At 38.9% G+C, this 24238-nt stretch overlaps 2 protein-coding genes across 6 annotated transcripts in view; one reads left to right on the top strand and one right to left on the bottom strand.

The window, feature by feature from the left end:
* SCYL2 (SCY1 like pseudokinase 2) overlaps nt 1-6409 on the bottom strand; it is a 69185-nt gene extending 62776 nt beyond the window's left edge. For 4 of the 5 annotated variants that reach the window (XM_019835381.3, XM_019835383.3, XM_011284172.4 and 1 more), the window contains exon 1: nt 6272-6409. The gene's annotated coding sequence lies outside the window, so the exon portion shown is untranslated. Of the gene's footprint in view, nt 1-4363; nt 4454-6271 lie in introns of all 5 variants that reach the window. The other variant, XM_019835382.3, reaches the window with a different exon arrangement.
* DEPDC4 (DEP domain containing 4) lies at nt 5980-17135 on the top strand. The gene is given in 8 exon segments (XM_045033174.1): nt 5980-6417; nt 6612-6753; nt 9301-9315; nt 9318-9375; nt 9377-9627; nt 10837-10886; nt 10888-10924; nt 17080-17135. Coding segments are annotated over 8 exon segments (1047 nt in total).
* The last annotated feature ends 7103 nt before the right edge of the window (nt 17136-24238 follow it).

Below are 24238 nucleotides of genomic sequence, written 5' to 3'. Positions count from 1 at the left end.
GGAGGAAACAGGAAGTATGGCAGAAGAGAGTTATAAAAGCCAGTTCACCAAGAGCAATTAGTAGTAAGCAATCAAGCTATAAGCCACAGAAGGGTTTCAAGCATGAGAAAGATCAATCACTCTATCAAGCAAAGTGAAAGATATACTAGGAGTGGAAGGAGGGAATATGGCAAGACTAAAGGGAACATCAGTGTGATGAACTACATACATAGTGAGGGATGATATAATTTACAATGTATACAAAGCAAGAAAACAAAGAAAAGGACAAGGACACTTGGAAATAAGGACAAGGAAGATAGGGAAGAGATGGCAGGAAGAGGGGATGTTTCAAAGGTGTTAGTTATATGGATGCTTATTTTATAACTACATATTAAATTTTGCTATGCACTTTTACATACATCAAATTTTAAACAAATTTTAAAAGAGGGAGAGGTTGGGGTGCTGGGTGGCTCAGCTGGTTGAGCGTCCAACTTTTGATTTCAGCTCAGGTCATGATCCCAGGGTCGTGGGATCAAGCCCCATATCGCTCTGCACTGAACATGGAGCCTGCTTGGGATTCTCTCTCCCTCTGCCCCTCTCCCCTACTTGCTCTCTCTCTCTCTCTCTCTCTCTCTCTCTCTCTCTCTCTCTCAAAAAAAAAAAAAAAAACAGAGGGAGAGGTTGCTGAAGTAAGATAATAGCAGTAAGGAAGGAAAAGAAAGGAAAAAAAAAAAAAAACAAGTGCGAGTTAGAACTAAGCGAACTTTGTGACCAATTAGATAATGGAAAGGGACAAAACTAGGAATCCCAATCAGGTCTCCCATTTCAGAGTCTAGGTGGAGAGTGAAGCCATTCACCAAGGCTTATAAGACTTATAAGAGATAACTCTGTTTTTGAGAGGAAGAATTCAATTTTTGACATTTTGAAGTTGAGTTGCCTGAATGACATTCACATGGAGATAGATCTAGTAGGTTTTTAGATATATAGGCCAAAACTTAGAAAAAAAGTCTTGACTGAAGACTAAACTTTGGGCACCATGAGCTTATAAAGCAGTACAGTAGTTAAGGCTGTGAGCTTGAAAAAGGTTGCCAAGGAGAGCTTTTAAAAGAAACCTTGGGAATGCAAGCTTGGTGCAGCCACTCTGGAAAACAGTATGGAGGTTCCTCAAAAAACTAAAAATAGAACTACCCTACAATCCAGCAATTGTACTACTAGGCATTTATCCAAGGGAATCAGGGGTACTGTTTCAAAGGGACACATGCACCCTCATGTTTATGGCAGCACTGTCAACAATAGCCAAAGTATGGAAAGAGCCCAAATGTCCATCGATGGATGAATGGATAAAAAAGATGTGGTATATATATATACAATGGAGTATTACTTGGCAATCAAAAAGAATGAAATCTTGCCATTTGCAACTATGTGGATGGAACTGGAGGGTATTATGCTAAGTGAAATTAGTCAGTCAGAGAAAGACAAAAATCTTATGACTTCACTCATATGAGGACTTGAAGAGACAAAACAGATGAACATAAGGGGAGGGAAACAAAAAGAATATAAAAACAGGGAGGGGGACAAAACAGAAGAGACTCATAAACTGAGGGTTTATGGAGGGGTTGTGGGAGGGGGGATGGGCTAAATGGGTAAGGGGCAGTAAGGAATCTACTCCTGAAATCATTGTTGCACTCACTATATGCTAACTAATTTGGATGTAAATTTTTAAAAAAAGAAAGAAACCTGAACCCGGGGCAGCTGGGTAGCTCAGTAGGTTAAGCGTCCAACTTTTGATTTCGGTCAGGTCATAATCTCATGGTCCATGGGTTCAAGCCCCACATCTGGTTCTGCACTGACAGTGTGGAGTCTGCTTAGGATTCTCTCTCTGCCCCACCCCTGTTCACACACTCTTTCTTTCTCTCAAAATAAATAAATAAACTTTAAAAGAAGACCTGAACTTAAATGAGATTTTGAATTATTAGCAATATTCCTCTGACATATAAGTAACCTAGAGTCCAAATATCCTTTTTCTTAAAATGTTAGCTTTTCAAATTTTCACTTGATTGTTGAATAAAGAAAAATAGCCAGTATTTTTTTCAAAAGATAACTACAAATGATAGAAATATCCATTCATATAAGCCATTTCCCCTTGTATACCATTTAGTAGAATACATGTGAAATTCACTCATCTTTCCCTCCTGAATCCAGGCAAAATAAGATTTGGGACAACTTAATTATGATTCCAAGATTATATCTCTCTGTATCTGGCTCAGTCATCACTTGGTTTTTGGTAGAACCAGAAGGTAAATCTGCTGTAATACCAGATTTTACAAGCAGCTGGCAGAAAGTGGGTTGACTGTTACAGCACCTGATGGCAGGTAGCTGAAAGGAATTGGCAATTCTTTCAGTTCTGCCTACTTACAAACTCTAGATACAGCAGGAATAGAGTAGGTAAAATTAGATTTAAACTTAAAAAAATTCCTACATTTTCAAGTAACACAACTGCCAAGAATCCCTTACTTCCCCAAGAATAAAATATCAAAAAGTAGAATTAGCTCACACTTATGTTGTAAATACTGTAATGCAAATTTAAAAGTTACTATAATTACATCTGATAATGAAATAAAGTTTAGTACTTGTTAGTCTCACGGCACCTAGCAGAAACGAGACTTTCAATAAGCACAAAATAATACACACTGACCACTAGTGAACAGTACAAATAAATACCAATGAACTCAAAATAGTTTGCTTTATTCGTTAAAGAAGCACAAGGGTCTGAGATTTCTCTCCATATAAATGCCTGAATATAAAAGAATACCACTTATACAGTGATTTATACAGTTAGGTATTCGTAAAATGAAATTTTGTAATTCAAAATAAGAATTACATTAACATGACACAAATGCTTTTGGTAAAATGATTCATAAAATTTGAGAAAAAATGTCGTACCTACACTCCCATATGCAATGTGTATCTGTTTACATCTAAAGTAAGATGGTTCTGAGATATATTCTTGAAATACATTTTTTTCTTGTGAGAACACTCAGAGATCACTACAAGCTTTAAAAAGATATAGTTTTCAAAAAAAATGATTGACACTATTCTTTAGCCTTTCCATCATGGTTAATCCTACTCAGAAAACAAAGATTACACAAGCAGAGTACAATCATTCTCTTTACAACTACAGAAAGTATCTAATTATTATCAGTTGAGCTAGAACAGAGACAAGCTGATTTAGGAAAAACATAAAACACTAAAGAGACTTAGGAATGAACAATGATGCACACATCTGTTCAACAAATTAGTGGTTACCTACCAGGTAGAAAGCACCATACTAGGTACAGTAAGAGAAACAAGAAGTAAAACATTCCATCACTATTTACAAACTTAAGACCACTGTACAATAAGCCTTTGAAAACAACATAAGAAATTACAAGGCAATATATGTTTAAACACCAAATCAGCAATTTAAACAGTAAGATCTGAGGAGAGATTGCATCCAATTCTTGTGAAGGCACTTCAACCCCATGTACTTAGTGTAGTTTTTACTACAGGAAGTCAAGCAGATTCTTGAAATTACCATAATTTCAAAAAAGTAGCAGCACTGGGGTGGCAGCATCTCACTATTCAGCCCCTTCAGCTAGAGAACGGGGAAAAGGAATAATCAGGTAGGAAATTAGACTAAATGACCACTAAGGTCACTTTCTTACGTCTACAGTTCTTTCCTGATTTAAGAATATACAAAATCTGAAATACAATGGAGTAAAATGTGTGAAAACTGAAACTCATAAAGCACTGAACTGTTGTCTAAGGCAACAGTTTTCAAACTCTGATGAACATCTAAATTCATCTAGTAACATCCAAAGGACTGAATAATTTGTTAATTACATAGATGCCTATCTACCGTCTCAAACCTTTGGAATCAGAACCTATAAATGTGCAGTCAGGGCAGCATTTGTATTTTGAGCAGCTCCTCAGGTGTTCTGATGCACAGTGTGAGAATTAAATGTGATATGACTAAGTACACAATCTTCAGTGGCAAGGAAACCTGGGTTCAAATGCCTGTTCTAATACTTACTAGCACTGTAACCACCAACTACCTCCCTAACACTATTTCTAATCCATAAAAAGGGGGAAATGCCACCCACATATCATGCGGTTGTTCAGAGGATTAAAGATGATGACACATAAAATGTTTAACACAATTCCTGGCACATTTAGTAAGCACTGAATTCATTCATTCATTCATTCATTCATTCACTCATTCAACAAACATTTATTAAACACTTACACAGTATCAGGTGAGAAACATCTCATTAATTTATTAAGTATTAATAAATATGGCAACTCTGCAATGGGGTCATGTGAACATATAATTATGAGACTCTACCTTAACCAGGAAAGTCTTCCCTGAACTGGATGAAAAGGAAAAGAAGCGCACTTCCAAGCAGAGGAAGCATCATAACCAAAAGCCATGTACCTGAAGCAGAACAGAAAGAACAAGGTGACTAGGGGAGAAAGGAATGCCAGAAAGCACTGTGGAGATGAGGTTCAAAAGGCAACTGGGAGGCCAAACAGGTTGTTAAGGATGTTAGTTTCTCTTAAAAAACAATGGAAACCACTGAAGGGTTTTAAACATGAAGACAATGTGATTAGATCTGCATTCTGAAACAGTCACTCAGTCTGGTGTGGAAAACTACAGAGCAGGCCACAGAAAATACAAGTAGACCATAATGAGGAAGCTGGTTATACCTCAGATGAGAGATGATGATGGCTGGAATGAGAGTACTAGTAGTGACGATGAAGAGTGGACATATTCAAGAAGCCAAACTAACAGGACATCAAGAGAGAGTGATATGAGTCATGAGAGACAGGAAGATGTCATACTCTACTCCTACAAAAAAGGGATGGATGATGAACGCAGTCACTGAATTAAACACAGTAAGAGGACCTATTTTGGGGGGGCGGGGGGTAAATAATGAATTTCAAACATGTGAGTTGGGTAGGTATTCCTAATGATAATTGATTTGTTCAGAAGTATTCTATGATACATGTCTGTTTCTGTTGCATGTTTACGGATCTTAGAAGACTAGGTTTCAGCATGTGTGTAAAGTGGATCTGAAAAGAATGAAGGTCCTTACCTTCCATTAGGTTCCTTTCCTTGACAACAATCCTCCAAAAGTTTCTTTTACGACTAGTTTAAAAATGACAAACCATATTTAAACTTTAAAATTAATATTTTTATATTAAAGAATAAGACAAATGCCAAACCAAAAAAAAAAAAAAAAAAGCCTGTAAAGAAGGAAGCTTCAAGTACCTGACTTTCAAGCCATTACCAGAATACAACTGGCTTTTAAAGTGACAGGCAGGTCTGGAGCATTTTCGTTAGACTATGTTAATTTTCCGGAATGGAGAGGGATGCAAACGCTACTTTAAAAAATTGCTATTCGCAGAATCCAAATTGTAAAAAAAAAAAAAAAAAAAAAAAAGTCATCATACAAATAATTCCTGAATTTGATCTACAAAAAACTAGTTTGCACTTACAATTTTAAGTCACTATTGACACGGCACTTTTAAGTGGCTCGAGTGCAGTGTCTCATGAAGACTGTCATAAGGGCTGACCTGACAGTACTGGTATGTATTCAGTCGGATCCCAAGAAGTTTTTGAAAGCTTTACGGATCTAAACCTTCCTCCACCCTTTCTCTCCCGCTTAGAAAAAGAAGAGTGAGGGAGCCACCGAGGGGAGTGTTAGTCTTCGCAAAACACCTGCCCCACCCACCTCACCCACAATAACCTTCCGTTCCAGAACTAGAGCTACTGTCTGAAAAGGACGCCGGGCCGTAGGGCGCTGTTTGGTAACCCAGGTAATGAGGTGCAGACCTCAGAACTGACTGGAGCGGTCTCACCCAGTCGCGGAGTAGTATCCAATTTCCCAAAAGGGAACCAAGATATCCACCACGGAAACCCGAGCTCCAAGGCCTGAAAGAGGGTTCTCCCTCCCACAGATGGCTCCGGCCCCGGTCTCCCGTCGCCTCAAGGCCTCTTCGGGGAACTCGGGCCTCTCGGATCCCCTCCCCGGAGCTCGTCAGTCCCCCAGCTCGGCTACACACGGGCGTCCACCGTCCCGGCCCGCAGCCGTCAGGCCCGTCACCACGCAACAGTCACCAGCTCCAAGGGCCTTGGGAGGCCTACGCCGGGTGCGGGTCCTTCCCCGTTCCCTCCTTGCTGGCCTAGAGAGCCCAGATGGGAGTGTGGCAGGTGAAGGAGATCGCCTTGTGCCCGTGGGCGGTCACTCACCTCTTCCCTCTTTCCCGGGAGGGGCGGTGCTGGGGCTCGTTTCCCCCGCCCCCCCAAACGCTTCCTGGCTGCCCCTGCTCAGCCTCAGAGCCTTGCCGCGGCCGCCGGCTTACTCCATAGCCTTCTCCACCCGCGCGGCCTCAAAGGCTGGAGCCGGAGGAGGGAAGGGGGAGGGGAGGGGAGGGACTGGGGAGGAAGAGTACGGGAGGGGGAAGAAGACCGAAAGACCGGCCGGCCAGGGCATGACGTCACTTCCGTCAGGCTTGGAGGGGCGGGGCCTACGCTCCCTGGGCCCCGCCCACCGAGTGCCAGGTGGGGGCGGTGTTACGAGCTAGGGTAGGAACCCGAGCGCTAGCTGACCGCGGTCCTTTTGACTCCGCGATTCCGTAGCCTTGGCAGCCGGAGTAGGCTTCCGAGGCCAGGACCGAGCGAGCAGAGTTTCGTTAGCCCTAAAGGTGGCTTCTGCCGGAAAAGGAGGACAGGTAGCCCTATAGATCCTAACCAAATATGTTCTGAAGGGAACGGCAGCTGAGAGGAGCGGGTGGTTTGTACTTGCCTCCTGAGGGCCAGCCCTTTCCTGACCCCGCCCCTTTCTCAGCCCACCTGCTGTCTGGTCCGCGGTAAAGAATCGCTCGCTATTCGGCTTTTTCCGGAGCTACTCTGCCCAAGGTGTCCACGAAAGCAGTGCTTCACAAACATGAATACGCACACGAATCATCTGGGGACTTTGTTAAAATGTAGTTTGATTCAGGGATTGGGTCTGATACTCCGCATATCTAGTAAGTTCCCAGATGACGCCAATGCTGCTGCTGGTCAGCAGGCTGCACTCAGAACAACAAAGGATTAAAGTACGAGGTGGCATCAGGAGAATTATTTTCTTAACCTAGACTACTTATTTAATGAAAGTTAGAGAAGCAGATGGCCACACCCTTGTCTGCACCGATCATAGACTCCTAGCCTTTTCCGCCCCACTCCACCCTACCCCCGTCCCTACTCGCCCATCACTCCCTGGTCCCCTCTTCCTCTAATTCCTCCCTTTCCACTATTCACCCTCTATCCCCTACTCCTGTCTCCGCATTGTCCACAGGGTCTTGGGCTAATATTTCAAGGATAGACAGCTTCTGTTACTAAAGGCATTTGAAGGTGATGGACTTTTATTTCTGTCATTTTGTCATAAACATCACACTATTATGCAAAATTGGGCATCCTGTTTCCAAAGGAGGAGAGAGCTTAAATTCTTGGATTCTAACAACAAAAGACCTAGAAACAACAATCTAGATGTTTCAACTTATTCCATTATCATTCTTAAAATTGTTTAATTAAAAATTTACTGGAGTAGGGGCGCTGGGGTGGCTCAGTCGGTTAAGCGTCTGACTTCTGCTCAGGTCATGATCTGGTGGTTCAAGCCCTGCTTCCGGTTTTGTGCTGACAGCTCAGAGCGGAGCCTTCTTCCATTTCTGTGTCTCCCACTCTCTCTGCCCCTCCCCCGCTCGTACTCTGTCTCTCTCAAAAATAAATAAAACATTAAAAATTTTAAAACAAAAGAAAGTTATTTTAAAAATTTTACTGGGGTAGAGAGGAATGAGGAGTGACTACTAAGGTCTGAGGGTTTTTTCTGAAGTGATGAAATGATCTGGATTTAGATAATAGTGATGTTGCACAACTGTGTGAGTGTACTGAAAAACCATTGAATTGTGCATTTTAAAAGGGTGGATTTTGGGGTGCCTGGCTGGCTCAGTTGGTAAAGTTCATGACTCTTGATCAGGGGGTCGTGAGTACACACCGATGTTGGGCATTAGCGCCTACTAAAAGATAATAATAATTTAAAAATAAAAGAAATAAAGGTGAATTTTGCGGTATGTGAGTTTATCTCAATGAAAAATTTTACTGTCTCCAATTAATTGAAAAAAGTATGTATATTATTTAAAAGCCCACAAATAAATAGAATAAAAAGTGAACATCCTTTTTCATTATAAACCTACTTCCCAAAGGTTAATAGTTTGAAGGTTAGCCTTCTATACCTTTCCATTTATTTACATATACTTGTATGTAATTCAAGAATTCATTTATATATAACTAAGATGGTGGTATACACATTCTCCAAAAAAAATAGCAAGTTTTTTTGGTTTTGTTTTGTTTTTTCTATTTAATGAAATCCTTCCATACTATAAATCTCATTCTTCCAAACTGGCTGTTAAATATTCCACAGTGAGGCTATGACATAATTTATTTAAATGTTCCCCAAGTGATGGACATTTTTATTGTTTTCAGGTTTCCGGTATTTCTCACAAACTTTTTTCTTACAGATCAACTGGCAGATAAATCAATTAGTTTTATTCAGCTGCTTGCCCTAGATCTCTTTCATGAAGGGCTTGCCATTGGTCAAAAAAGGCAAAAAGAAAAAGAAAAGAGCCTCATGAAGCCACAGGTCTGTCATAATTAAGACTCCAATGTGTGTGTGCATTCCTTTTAAATATTTTCTTAAAAAAGTATTATTCAGGGGCGCCTGGGTGGCTCAGTCAGTTAGGCGTCTGTCTTCGGCTCGGGTCATGATCTCACAGCTCATGAGTTGGAGCCCCGCATCAGGCTCTGTGCTGACAGCTCAGAGCCTGGATCCTGCTTTGGATTCTGTGTCTCCCTCTCTTTCTGCCCCTCCCCCACTTGTGCTCTGTTTCTCTCTGTCTCTCAAAAATGAATAAATGTAAAATAAATTTAAAAAGTATTCTTCAAGACTAAGTATAGCTAGTCATCATGTAATATTAAGGCTATATAAATTCACATAATAATGCATTTGATATCAGTAAATCAAGTTCCTAGATTTACTCTGTTTTTATTGGCAGACAAACATGGTGCAGGGTTAGTAAATAAATTATGGTTTACATAGGATGGGAGGAGAAGAAACAAGAGAGACACTGGCAACAGATATGCCACACAAAAGCATAAGGTTGTCAAAACTGGGAAACTTACATATTTTTGTGTAATCTAAATTGTAAGAAACCTGTTTATTCATTTTTTTCTTTTCTTTTCAGGATGCTCTAGTCCTTTCAAGCTACTCAGCTATGGGATGATATTATTCACTCCCTTCAGACTCAGGTGGAAATAAAAAAAGAAGCATCATTGACGAACATACAAGAACTGTTTTACTGGCTCTGATGCTGTTGATGTAGCATCAAGTCATCTTATGCAAAACATGTGCTTAAGTAGTAATGACACCTCTCCTCTTAAAGGAGTTTGTCTTTGCCAAGTTCTAACGAATCATCAAGTACTTGAACCAGTAGGAATGAAGCTACTGAAAAATGAAAAGGAACTCTAATTTGAAGATTAAAACAGTAGTCCCAACAAGTTTCTAGGCAATAAATCATCATATATATATATATATATATATATATATATATATATATATATATTGCAAAAGAAAAAAGCATGCTGGGAATGGGTTAACTGATGAAATAAGAGCAAAGAAATATTTAAGGTTAGTGTTAACCAAAATACTATAATATATTGTATTTAGACTCTGACAGAACAGTCTTCATTGAGTTAAACTTAAATGTTATACTTTCCATTTTATTCAGAAGCCAGTAAAAGAAAAGCTGTGTAGAAATTAATCTATGTCCGTGTCTGCTCTAAAACTGCTGTGGAGGGGTGCCTGGGTGGCGCAGTCGGTTAAGCGTCCGACTTCAGCCAGGTCACGATCTCGCGGTCCTGGAGTTCGAGCCCCGCGTCGGGCTCTGGGCTGATGGCTCAGAGCCTGGAGCCTGTTTCCGATTCTGTGTCTCCCTCTCTCTTTGCCCCTCCCCCGTTCATGCTCTGTCTCTCTCTGTCCCAAAAATAAATAAACGTTGAAAAAAAAAAATTTTTTTAATAAAATAAAATAAATAAAATAAAATAAAACTGCTGTGGAAGACATTACCACATAATTTTTTTCAGAATTTATAGAAGGAAAAACTTTAACCTTCTTTGATGAATTGTATGCTTTATAATTTTGAAACATGACTTAGCCAAAGTAAAAAGAGCCAACAGTATGTGGGAACTCAGAACAAAAGTTTTCTATTCAATCATTGCAAAAATGTTAACTTTACATTTAGCATATATTCTTTCTCTTTATTTACAACCCTACTTGGTCCTCTTTTGGTGATATCCTATTATCTAATAAATGTATTACTTGTGTTTTTTATTTTTATCCCCATGAAATCCTTTGTGAAAATAGGGAATGTCTAAATAAGTTTCAAAAAGTTAAAACATATATTTGAAATTTTGATCCCTTATACAATATAATAGAAAAGTCCACATATTATTTCTTAACAGAACAGGAGATGAAATGATTTGGAATCCTATAGCACAAGAATTGAGGAACTTGGGGCATCTGGGTGGCTCCATTAGTTGAGCATCCAACTCTTGATTTTGGTTCAGGTCATGATCCCAGGGTTGTGGGATTGAGCCCAGCACCAGGCTCTGAGCTAAGTGTGGAGCCTGCTTATGATTCTCTCACTCTCTCTCTCTCTCTTTTTCTCTGCACCACCTCCATCCTCTCTCAAATTAAAAAAAAATAAAAATAAATAATTGAGAAATTATCCATACAGTAAGTGGAAATGTGGTTATACCTCCAAATATCACAAACCTGTGACAAACCTGTTCTCTCACTTTCAAAAGAAGGTAATTTCATTTTTCATAATTTTTTTTCAGGAAGAACTGATATTTTAATTATTTTTTTAAGAACAGTTTCAGGGGCACCTGGGTGGCTCAGTCGGTTGGGCATCCGACTTCGGCTCAGGTCATGATCTCACGGTTCATGGGTTCGAGCCCCGCATCGGGCTCTGTGCTGACAGCTCAGAGCCTGGAGCCTGCTTCAGATTCTGTGTCTCCCTCTCTCTCTGACCCTCCCCCATTCATGCTCTGTCTCTCTCTGTCTCAAAAATAAATAAACATTAAAAAAAATTTTTTTTAAAAGAACAGTTTTAGGTTCACAGAAAAAGTGCACAGAAATTGCACAGAAAGTAGAGTCCCCATATATCCTCTGCCCCCTTAAGTATATTTTCCCCACTATCAATGTCCTGTACCAAAGCGATACATTTGTTACAATCTGTGAACATACATTGATACATCATTATCAAGTTTACATTAGTCCATAGTTTACATTAGTACTCACTCTTTGTGTTTTATATTATGTGGGTTTTGACAAATGTATGACATGTATCTACCATCAGAGAATCATACAGAAATAGTTTCACTGACCTAAAAGTCTATGCTTCACCTATTCATCCTTCCCTTCCCCCCAATCCCTGGTAACCACTGATCTCCAAGAATTGACTTTTCAGATATGATAAAAGTACTGTGTTTGGTGTATTGATTTTCTGCTCTTCTGTAAGAGTTTCCTTCTACATAGCGATTATATCAGACAAGACAGGTGAGGCAACATAGATCCAATAACATTTATTTTTTACAATGACCATGAGCAGATTAACTGGAGGTGCTACAGTCTATACTACCAGAAAAAAAAGACATATAGACCCTTACTATTTATAATCCTAGACCATCTTCTTGTGAGCATTTATTTTTTCCATTCCATCCTCCCTCCCAAACATCTCCCTAACCTTCACCTTTCAGGAAAAAAATAGGCAACCTGTTACTCTACTCCTCTTCTCTATTTACTTCACCTACTTGTGGTTTTTTTTTCTCCTTCTGATGACACAAAAGGTGCAAAGAAGAGCCCCATCCCCAGGACCGTCAGAAGGGATACATACCCAATTCATTAATGGTTACATCTTTTACTGCATTTAGTCAAACCAGGACAGAAGCAAGACAAGCCTAATTTGCACCTTGGAGGTGCAGAAGATATCAACAGCAGTTAGGAAAAGTGTGATAAGGGAAAGACAAGGGGCCCAAAGGAAAGGTAATAAGAAGAGAAAAGGGACTAGAAGATAACTCTGAGGAAGACCAGTGGACAGGCAGAAGAAGAGCCAAACAAAAGTGATTTTTATCTACTACAAATGAAAAACCCAACTGTCCTATTACTTTCCCCTGAGGATATAGGGTACCTCTAGAAATTCCCAACTACAGATGGATGTAATTTATCAGTAAATATGCTAATAAAATAATTTCCAGTCATTGGCCCTTTCCCTTTCTTTTGTTAATGTTTATTTATTTCTGAGACAGAGAGAGACAGAGCATGAGTGGGGGAGAGACACAGAATCAGAAGCAGCCTCCAGGCTCTGACGTGGGGCTCAAACTCAAACCATGAGATCATGACCTGAGCCAACCGACTGAGCTACCCAGGCGTCCCTGCCCTTTCCCTTTCTTAAGCAGTTTGTTAAACATTTTATATGTATTGTTTATAATCTAACAATAGGCCTGTAAAGTAAGAGGTAAAACTCCCATTTTATAGTAGGGGAAACTGAGACTTAGAAGGATGGATAAATAAATAAATAGATAGATAGATAGATAGATAGATAGATAGATAGATAGATAAGACACAGTAGGGAAGGAAAGCTGTTATTTTGATATTCTTATAGGGATTGCATTGAATGTGTAGATTGCTTTGGGTAGTGTAGACATTTTAACAATATTTGTTCTTCCAATCCATGAGCATGGGATGTTTTTCCATTTCTTTGTGTCTTCAATATCTTTCATAAGCTTTCTAAGGTTTTCAGCATACAGATCTTTTATCTCTTTGGTTAGGTTTATTCCCACGTATTTTCTGGGGTTTGGTGCAATTGTAAATGGGATCATTTCCTTGATTTCTCTTTCTGCTACTTCATTATTGGTGTATAGAAATGCAACCAATTTCTGTACATTGATTTTATATCCCGTGACTTTGCTAAATTCATATATCACTTCTAGCAGTTTTTTTTTGGTGGAGTCTTTAGGTTTTTCTACATAGAATATCATGTCATCTGGGAAGAGTGAAAGTTGGACTTCTTCCTTGCCAGTTTGGGTGACTTTTATTTCTTTTGTTGTCTGATTGCTGAAACTAATAAGATTCCCAGTACTATGTTCAATAGCAATGTTGAGAATGGATATCCCTATCCTGTTGGTGACTTTAGAGGAAAAGCTCTCAGTTTTTCCCCATTGAGGATGGTGATCACTGTGGGTCTTTTATATGTGGCCTGTATGATGGCAAGGTATGTTTCTTCTATCCCTACTTTCTTGATAAAAAATCAAGAAGGGATGCTATAAAGGGGCGCCCGGGTGGATCAGTTGGTTAAGCATCCAACTCTTGGTTTCGGTTCAGGTCATGATCTCACAGTTTATGAGTTAGAGCTCAGCATCGGGTTCCACACTGACATCGTGGAGACTGCTTGGAATTCTCTGCCCCTCCCTTGCTCTTTCTCCCAATACACACACACACACACACACACACACACACACACACACACACACACACACACATATATATACATAATATATACATACATACATACATACATACTGTAGGGGCTCCTGGTGGCTCAGTTGGTTAAGCATCAGACTCAGGTTATGATCTCACTGCTCATGAGTTTGAGCCCCACGTGGTCTCTGTGCTGACAGCTCAGAGCCTGGAGCCTGCTTTGAATTCTGTGTCTCCCTCTCTCTCTGCCCCTCCCCCCGCTCATGCTCTGTCTCTCTGTGTCTCTCAAAAATAAATAAACATTAAAAAAAAAGGATGCTGTATTTTGTCATGTTTTTTCTACATCTATTGAGAGGATCATATGGTTCTTACTCTTTCTTTTATTAATGTGGTATATCATGTTGTTTGATTTGCATATATTGAAGCACCCCTGTAGCCAAGGAATAAATCCCATTTGATCGTGGTGAATGATTCTTTTAATGTACTGTTGGATTCGATTTGTTAATATATTGTTGAGAATTTTTGCATCCATGTTCATCAGAGATAATGGTTTGCAATTCTCCTTTTAAAGGGGGTCTTTGGTTTTGGAATCAAGGTAACGCTATCTCACTGAATGAGTTTGGAACTTTTCCTTCCTATTTTTATTTTTTAGAAAAGCTTCAAAACAACAGGTATTAGCTATTCTTTAAATGTTTAGTATAATTCCCCTGGGAAGCCGTCCAGTTCTGAACTCTTGTTTGTTGGGAGATTTTTTTATTACTGATTCAATTTCTTTACTAGTTATGGGTCCATTCAAATTTTCTATTTCTGTTTCAGTTTTGGTAGTTTTTATGTTTCTAGGAATGTATTCATTTCTTCCAGATGGCCCAATTTGTTGGTATATAATTGCTCATAATATTCTCTCATAATTGTTTGCATTTCTGCATTGTTTATTGTGATCTCTCCTCTTTCATTCATTTTATTTATTTGGGTCCTTTCTCTTTTCTTTTTGATACGTCTGGCTAAGGGTTTATCTATTTTTTTAATTCTTTCATAGAACCAGCTCCTAGTTTCGTTGATCTGTTCTACTGTTTTTTTTTTCAATAACATTTATTTCAGCTCTAATCTTTATTATTTCCCTTCTTCTGCTGGCTTTATGCTTTATTTGCTGTTCTTTTTCCAGCTCCTTTAGGTGTAAGTTTAGGTTGTGTATTTGAGACTTTTCTTGCTTCTTGAGTAAGGCCTATATTATTATATACTTCCCATAACTGCCTGTGCTGCATCCCAAAGGTTTTGCACTATCATGTTCTCATTTTTATTTGTGTCCATGTATTTTTTATTTCTTCTTTAATTTCCTGGTTAACCCATTCATTCTTTAATAGGATGCTTTTTAAACTCCATGTATCTGTGGTCTTTCCAAATTTTTTCTTGTGGTTGACTTCAAGTTTCATAGTGTTGTGGTCTGAAAATATGCATAATATGATCTCAATCCTTTTGTACTGGTTGAGGCCTGATTTGTGACCCAGTATGTTATCTATCCTGGAGAATGTTCCATGTGCACTCAAAAAGAATATGTATTCTTCTCCTTAACGATGAAATGCTCTGAATATATCGGTTAAGTCCATCTGGTCCAGTATGTCATTCAAAGCCATTGTTTCCTTGTTGATCTTCTGCTTTGATGATATATCTATTGCCATAAGTGGGGTGTTAAAGTCCCCACTATTGTTGTTTTTTTTTTAATTTTTTTTAACGTTTATTTTTTGAGACAGAGAGAGACAGAGCATGAATTGGGGGGAGGGTCAGAGAGAGAGGGAGACACAGAATCAGAAGCAGGCTCCAGGCTCTGAGCTGTCAGCACAGAACCGGATGCAGGGCTCGAACTCATGAACCACGAGATCATGACCTGAGCCGAAGTCGGACACTTAACTGACTGAGCCACCCAGGCGCCCCAAAGTCCCCACTATTGTATTATTACACTATTATCAATGAGTTTCTTTATGTTTGCTATTAATTGATTTATATTTTTGGGTGTTCACGTTGGGGGCATAAATATTTATAATTGTTAGATCTTGTTGGATAGACCCCCCTTTATTATTATATAGTGCCCTTCTTCATCTCTTGTTACAATCTTTGGTTTAAAATATAGGTTTTCTGATTCAAGTATGGGTATTCCAGCTTTCTTTTGATGTCCATTAGCATGATAAATGCTTTGCCATTCCATTTCAATCTAGAGGTGCCTTGTATGCATCATATTGATGGGTCTTCTTTTTTTAATCCATTCTGATACTGTATGTCTTTTGATTGGAGCATTTGGCCCATTTACATTCAGAGTAATCACTGATAAATATGAATTTAGTGCCACTGTATTACCTGTAAAGTCACTATTCCTGTAGATTGTCTCTGTACCTTTCTAGTCTTATTTGCTTTGGTCTCTTTCCAGCCCAAAGGTTCCCCTTTAATATTTCTCACAGAGCTTGTTTAGTGTTCATGAACTCCTTCAGTTTTTACTTGTCTTAGAAACTCTTTATGTCTCTTATTCTAATGGTAGCCTCGTTGGATAAGTATTCTTGGCTGTATATTTTTCCCATTTAGCATGTTGAATATATCATGCCACTCCCTCTGGCCTACCAAGTTTCTGTGGACAAGTCTGCTACTAACCTCATGTGTCTACCCTTGTAGGTTAAGGACCTTTTGTCCCTGGCTGCTTTCAGAATTCTCTCTTTAACTTTATATTTTGCAAGGTTCACTATGATATGTCTTGATGTTGACCTGTTTTTGTTTATTTTGAAGGGAGTTCTGTGTGCCTCTTGGATTGAATGCCTGTTTCCATCCCCAGATCAGGGAAGTTCTCTGCTATAATTTGTTCGAATAAACCTTCTGTCCCTTTTCCCCACTCTTCTTCTTCCAGAACTCCTATGATATGGATAATATTGTGCTTTCTGGAATTGCTGAGTTCCCTAAGTGTGTATTTGTGATCTAATAGTTTTCTTTCCCTCTTCTTTTCAGCTTTATTATTTTCCATAATTTTATCTTCTCTATCACATAGTCATTCCTCTGATTCTTCCTTCCTAGTTGTGATTACATTCAGTCTGTTTTGTATGTCAGTTACAGCATTTTTTATTTCGGCCTGACTAGTTTTTAGGTCTTTTATCTTTGCAGCAAGGGTTTCTCTGGTGTCTTCTATGCTTCTTTCAAGCCCAGTTAGTATTCTTATGATTACTGTTCTAAGTTCTTGTTCCGATATATTACATATATATATGTTTTGAGTAAATCCCTGGTTGTGATTTCTTCTTGATCTTTCTTTTGGGGAGAATTCCTCCATCTTGTCATTTCGTCTAGGTTTCTGTCTTTTGTGTGCTTTGAAAGCTTGTTATGTTTCCTGCTCCTGAGAGTAATGCTATATTAAGAAGGGGCATACACTGTCCATGGCCTGTTGCTTCAGGAAGTGTTACTGGTATATGCTGTGTGCATTTTGCTGTTGTGTTTTGGTTGCTCTTTCCCACAGGTCGGTCCTCTGCAGAGTTCCTCTTTGCTTGCAATGGGGACTGTTTAGACCTTTAACTAGGTGTGTTTTGATTTTTCCTTAAAATAAGCCTGATTTTTGCAATCCCTATCAAAATAACACCAGCATTCTTCACAGAGCTAGAACAAACAATCCTAAAATTTGTATGGAACCAGAAAAGACCCCAAATAGCCGAAGCAATCTTGAAAAAGAAAACCAAAGCAGGAGGCATCACAATCCCAGACTTCAAGCTGTATTACAAAGCTGTAATCATCAAGATAGTATGGTACTGGCATAAAAACAGACACTCAGATTAATGGAACAGAATGGAGAACCCAGAAATGGATCCACAAGCATATGGCCAACTAATCTCTGACAAAGCAGGAAAGAATATCCAATGGAATAAAGACAGTCTCTTCAGCAAATGGTGCCGGGAAAACTGGACAGCAGCATGCAGAAAAATGAACCTGGATCACTTTCTTACACCATACACAAAATAAGCTCAAAATGAATGAAAGACCTAAATGTAAGACAGGAAGCCATCAAAATCCTTGAGGAGAGGGGCGCCTGGGTGGCTCAGTCGGTTGAGCATCTGACTTCAGCTCAGGTCATGATCAGGTCCGTGAGTTCGAGCCCCGTGTTGGGCTCTGTGCTGACAGCTCAGAGCCTGGAGCCTGCTTCAGATTCTGTGTCTCCCTCTCTCTCTGCCCCTCCCCTGCTCATGCTCTGTCTCTCTCTCTCTCAAAAATAAATAAAAACATTAAAAAATAAATTTAAAAAATCCTTGAGGAGAAAGCAGGCAAAAACCTCTTTGATCTTGGCCACAGCAACTTCTTACTCAATACATCTCCAGGGGCAAGGAAACAAAAGCAAAAATGAACTATTGCGACTTCTGCACAGTGAAGGAAACAATCAGCAAAACTAAAAGGCAACCAATGGAATGGGAGAAGATATTTGCAAACGACATATCAGATAAAGGGTTAGTACTCAAAACCTATAAAGAACTTACCAAACTCAACACCCAAAAAAACAAATAATCCAGTGAAGAAATGGGCAAAAGACATGAATAGACACTTCTCCAAGGAAGACACCCAGATGGCCAACCAACACATGAAAAATTGCTCAACATCACTCATCATCAGGGAAATACAAATCAAAACCACAATGAGATACCACCTCACACCTGTCAGAATGACTAACAATAACAACTCAGGCAATGACAGATGTTGGCGAGGATGCAGAGAAAGAGGATTTTTTGCACTGCCGGTGGGAATGCAAACAGATGCAGCCACTCTAGAAAACAGTATGGAGGTTCCTCAAAAAACTAAAAATAGAACTACTCTACGACTCAGCAATTGCACTACTAGGCATTTATCCAAGAGATACAGGGGTGCTGTTTCAAAAGGATACATGCACCCCCATGTTTATAGCAGCACTATCAACAATAGCCAAAGTGTGGAAAGAGCCCAAATGTCCATTGATGGATGAATGGATAAAGAAGATGTGGCATACACACACACACACACACACACACACACACACACACACACAATGGAGTATTAACTTGGCAATCAAAAAGAATGAAATCTTGCCATTTGCAACTATGCGGATGGAACTGGAGGGTATTATGCTAAGTGAAATTAGTCGGTCAGAGAAAGACAAAAATCATATGACTTCACTCATATGAGGACTTTAAAGACAAAACAGATGAACATAAGGGAAGGGAAACAAAAATAATATAAAAACAGGGAGGGGGACAAAACAGAAGAGACTCATAAATATGGAGAACAAACTGAGGGTTACTGGAGGGATTATGGAAGGGGGGATTGGCTAAATGGGTAAGGGGAACTAAGGAATCTACTCCTGAAATTGTTGCACTATATGCTAACTAATTTGGATGTAAATTTAAAAAAATAAAATTAAAAAAATAAAAATAAATGACTATGATAAAGCAAGGAAATAAAAGAGTTACTATGAATAAGGGTACTAAAATAGACCTACTTCTTTGAGTCCTCAAATTGTTGTTTAATTTATAAACATTAACTGATGCCCTAAAAAAAAAAATAAAATAAAATAATTTTATGCCACTGGAAGATGCAACTACCCTAATCTGTGTATGATTCTTTTTGAGTTGAGGAGGAAATTAATATACTTCTGGTAGAAGCCCTGGGAGGGTGGTTATAGAGAGATCAGAAAACCCTGGAAACATGCAGCCACATGCTCTTTATTGGAGGGGATGCAGGGCAGAGTCTCCTTATTAGTAAAGTCTCCATTTTAATATTCTATGTGAACATTGCTTACCATTACTATGAAAGGCTGGGACTTTGAGAAATGCATTAAGAATATTACCATGTCCTTCAATCTGCTGCTCAGAAGATTGTATATAATTTTAAAGAAACGTCTTCCCTCTGAGCCTATTTTATTTTGTTTTAAATTTTTAGAATAAAAATATACATGTTTAGATTTGTATTTCTAAGATTGGACCAGAAATATCAAAGATACAAAGGTATGCATGTGGTATGGTAGGTAACATGAGGATACGGGCTCTGGTGTCAGAGACCTTGATTTACTACTTCACCTATTTGAGTTCAGGAGGGAAAATGTTAGCAAGTGAGCACCCTGGATTTAGGCAAAATCCAAATTAGAATTAGTAGAATTACTAAGAACTGTTCAGCAATGCTTAAAATGTTTTACTATTGTATGAAGTGAAGGACAATTTCTTATAACATTCCCTAATAAAGCTTATTTTGATCAACACATATACATACCATTATTCAACTGAACTTGTTTACAAATTGACTTCTACTGAATGGTTTTTGAAAGTTCCCAGGCATGAATTCCTAACCCAACAGTGCCACTCCACCTAGTGACAGTTCCACAAATTACAGTTATTCCACTTAAAAAGAATTCCCAAGGGTATTATCATTCGATTTTAGGTTAGACCTTTTAGAGGGAGGACTTACAAGCAAAATCTTTTTTTCTCTGCGTAAATAAAGTCCAACTCCAATCATTGAGAAGATTACCTACTATTGGAACATTCAGTAAATTTCTGTGAGAATTAACAGTCTGATTCATAATGCTTAAGACTCTGTTTAACTTCTTATGCACATTCTCAGATACTACCCAGGTAAATAAAAGATTTTCTAACTCAGAGAAATAAATGTTGAGATGAAACTTTTCTCCTCTTATAATTTATATAGAGAATGTTTAAGACTGAAAGGCCTTCTTGAGACCTTTTTTTCTAGAAATTTTTCTTCCCTTTACTCTGTACAAGTGGATTTGGAAGTGCCTTTATAATGCAATTGCTAATGTGCTAGAAAGCTTTTTGACCATAAAAACCAACAAGTTAGCATTGCAGCCCCAGCTCTTGTTACTTAACTCTGTGGCCAGTGATACTATTGGGTAACCCTTGTTGTCTGATTCATACATAAGTATAATAATTCAACAACTGATCTGTGCCAGCACTGTGTTTCTGGCTGGTACTACCCATATCACGTAGAACCACCTGTAAATCAGGTTTGAATTTTTTCTCTGGTATTAGGTAACCTCCATAAGGTCACAGATACGGGCCAGGTGAAATGTAAACAGTGCAGTAAGAGTAGGTGCTCTAAGTGTGAGCTCATGGAATTTACTTGTCCAGCCTGAGTCCAATCTTGCAGATACCACCGTCCACTTGACATTGACATGCTGCTCTGTGCATGCCTAATCTGCAGTGGGGAAGAGAAATGATCCCAGAGGGCAGAACCAAGAGCAGCATCTCTTGTCCAATGTGCATGAACATATTGGATGGGGATAATGGCTAATGGTTTGACCAGAGGATGAGAGACTTGAAAACTACAAGAAACCTGGGAACTAGAAGCTTTAGGAAAGAAGTATGTGGATGAACGGTCCCCAAGTGTGAGATTATTTTTGTGTGCAAGCTCATCAAAAGGCCTCTTGATAGGAGAGGATCATAGTATCAGGGGGACAACATAGCCTATATTGTCAATGTTGGCTAGCTTCTTTCCCCAGCCATCCTAGAGCTTGCTCACTTGTGCTACACTCTGGGAAAATTCCCTCAGCTTCTTTTTTTTTAATTTTAAGTAGTGTCCATTTTGCTATTCAACCCATCAATTAAGCATAAGTAATCCTATTTTTAATTTCTATGATCTTTATTATAGTAACCTGCTGTGATAGATACAATTGCCTCATTAGTCTCTCAGAGAATAGTATAAAGTTTACTTTATTCCCTTAGGGGTTCATTCTTTTTTTTGGATTTGGTGTACCTCTTGTGGTGTTTAAGTATCATTCAAATGTTTAATGCTTGGTTGTCTTTCTTTTTTTTTTTTTTAATGAATTCCTGTTTACCTGTTGATGAATCTAAGTTCTAACTGTGGTGCCTTTCCTCAGCAAGAGAGAGGTGTGCTAAGTGCCCGAGGGCCCTGCCCTGTCAGACTTCTTTCTAATGAGGTCTGAGCTCCTATCTTAAAATTTTTTTTTTAACGTTTATTTATTTTTGAGACAGAGAGAGACAGAGCATGAACGGGGGAGGGTCAGAGAGGGGGAGACACAGAATCTGAAACAGGCTCCAGGCTCTGAGCTGTCAGCACAGAGCCCGACGCAGGGCTTGAACTCACGGACCGTGAGATCATGACCTGAGCCGAAGTCGGCCGCTTAACCAACTGAGCCACCCAGGCGCCCCTGAGCTCCTATCTTTAGCCAGAGATGAGTGCCACAATCCACCACTCCCTTTAATATTTTTTTCCTTTTACTCTGATGACTTTAGTGAATATAAAACTATTTTAGATTGTTTCCCTGTCCAACCATTACACTTTCTCTTTTTGCTGAGCCTCCATTCCAAGAAAGTGAGTAGGGCTCAGTTGTTTCCAGTTCATTCTTTTAATGGCTCACCCATTATCTCCTATTCTCCTGACATTTGTCCTGACATTAAAGTATCTCTGGAATTATTTTATCTTTGGTAGTTTTCTCCTGCCCTGATTTGGGGCATGAATATTCTTCTTGATTCGCTAACAATCTAACGCCATTGTTTTCCATCTTTTAGGAATTCTTCCACTTTGTTCATCAATAACACCCTTTGTGTTTCCTAGAGTCACTTACAGATTTACTCTTCTATCAAAATACAGTGTGAACTATTTCACATACACACTGTAGATTCTAATACAATGAGCACCCGTGTGCTCACCATCCAGCTTGAGAAATAATATATCACAAATAGCACTGAAGTGTTCCCTGTGTATTCCTCCCTGATCTCATTTACTTCCCTCCCTTCTCCGCCTGAAATGTTTAAAGGGATTTGGGACATGAAGGAGGTGAACAGTATCAGTTTGCTGTGCAAAGACAAACACCACCAAATTAAAAATTTCAAAACCAAGATAAAAAACTGTTTGAGAGGACTGTTCTATCTTACTCATTGATATAAATCCTAATTCTCTATTGTCTTAAGGGGAGTATAATGCATGGCCAACGCTGGAACATGTTATTTCCATGCATGCAGTTTGCATTAAAAAAATAATAAACTCTAGAGGTGCCTGGGTGGCTCAGTGGGTTAAAGCATATGACTTCAGCTCAGGTCATGATCTCACAGTTTGTGGGATCAAGCCCCATCAGGCTCTATGCTGACAGCAGGGAGCCTGCTTGGGGTTCTCTCACCTTTGCTCTCTCTCTGCCCCTCTCCCCTCTTGAGTTCTCTCTCTCAAAATAAATAAATAAACTTGAAAAAAAATCATAAACTCTAATGTGGCTAAGTTCTCATTCTACTTTTTATGAATTGTAAATTAGGATTTTATGACTATCTTTCCAAAATAATAGATATCTTTAATGCATCACCTCAATGTTATTATTTATAAATAATGTTAAAGGTTCTCTTTGAACTCAACTTATTGTATAATATTAAAACAAAATCTCTAGCAATAAGCTTTCTAAATTAGATAGGTATTGAAATGGAAGGGAGTTTCAATGCTCTAGAAATAGAGGAGTAAGGACTATGTTCATTAATTTCAGAAACGAATGTTTAGTGTCTCAAAGATGACCACTATGATACCTACACTGCCTACAGAAATTTTACTGTAGTAAGCATATGCACACACACACACACACACACACACACACACACACACACACACAATCATTCTCAGCAGAACATAACAGAAGACTTCAAGGCCAGGGCATGTTTTGGCAATGCAGCTTTGAGGAATGTTTGTTCCTCACAGGAAAAACACCTGGTCAATGATGATAAGTATTCTGCCTGTCCAACATGAAGTCCTGACAAGTCAAGGAAAGCCCTATAAATGGGGATTTGCCTTTTTTTTTTTTTTTTTTTTTTTTTTTACCTCCAACCACATCATCTTGAAATTCTAACAGTTACACTGTATGGCTGCAAAAATTTATTTTGTGCTATCAGTATCTTCTTGCTACACTATTCAGATTATATGCTCATAACTGGGTATCACACAAACACTCTACTTGCAACTCTGTAATGATAACCAGCCTAAGTCTAGGAAGGACTGACCAGGCCCTAACCCAACATGACCCAAATAAAATTGTAATTAACAGCTCTTTCACTCTGATCAGCATCTGTCTCTTCATCTTAATTTTCCTTTGGGAAACTACCTTCTTTTACTCTATGCTATCTTAGTAGTACTGTCAAAGTCCCTGAAGCCATGGGATAGGTGCATGATACTAACTAGGATAAAGAAACTGGTAGGAATTTGATTCATGAGCATAACTATATAAGATAGAAAATAGAGAAGCTGAGATATTTTGATGGCAGGGCTCTAAAAGGATTGTCTCTCACTCAGTTTCTGTAACCTACATTCCTAAGGTTATCCTGGTTTTCATCCTTCCTAAGGCTGCTGGTCATTTTTCTTTAGATTTGATAAGCTCTCCTTTGTCCCACTGATAAATTTTGTTTTGCTTAGGATAGCCCAAATGAGTTTCTCCTGTTTGCAAGCAAAGCCTACCTGACCCATTCATTAATGTCATTGCCACCTCTTTCCTTAAATTGGAAATCTGTAGCTTTTAACACCTTAATATGCTTACTGTGGATTATACAAGAGGTTTTTTGTGTGTAAGTGTGCCTCTATATAAAGTTTTTAAAACAAAACACTCACTAACATTTGTCTCAAGAGTTTTTGACCAACCCTAAGTTAACTTCAAATGTCTT

This window comes from Felis catus, chromosome B4 (genome assembly GCF_018350175.1).
Source record: "Felis catus isolate Fca126 chromosome B4, F.catus_Fca126_mat1.0, whole genome shotgun sequence".
In the NCBI taxonomy this organism is placed as follows: domain Eukaryota; kingdom Metazoa; phylum Chordata; class Mammalia; order Carnivora; family Felidae; genus Felis; species Felis catus.
This window is presented reverse-complemented; position numbering and strand designations above follow the sequence as displayed.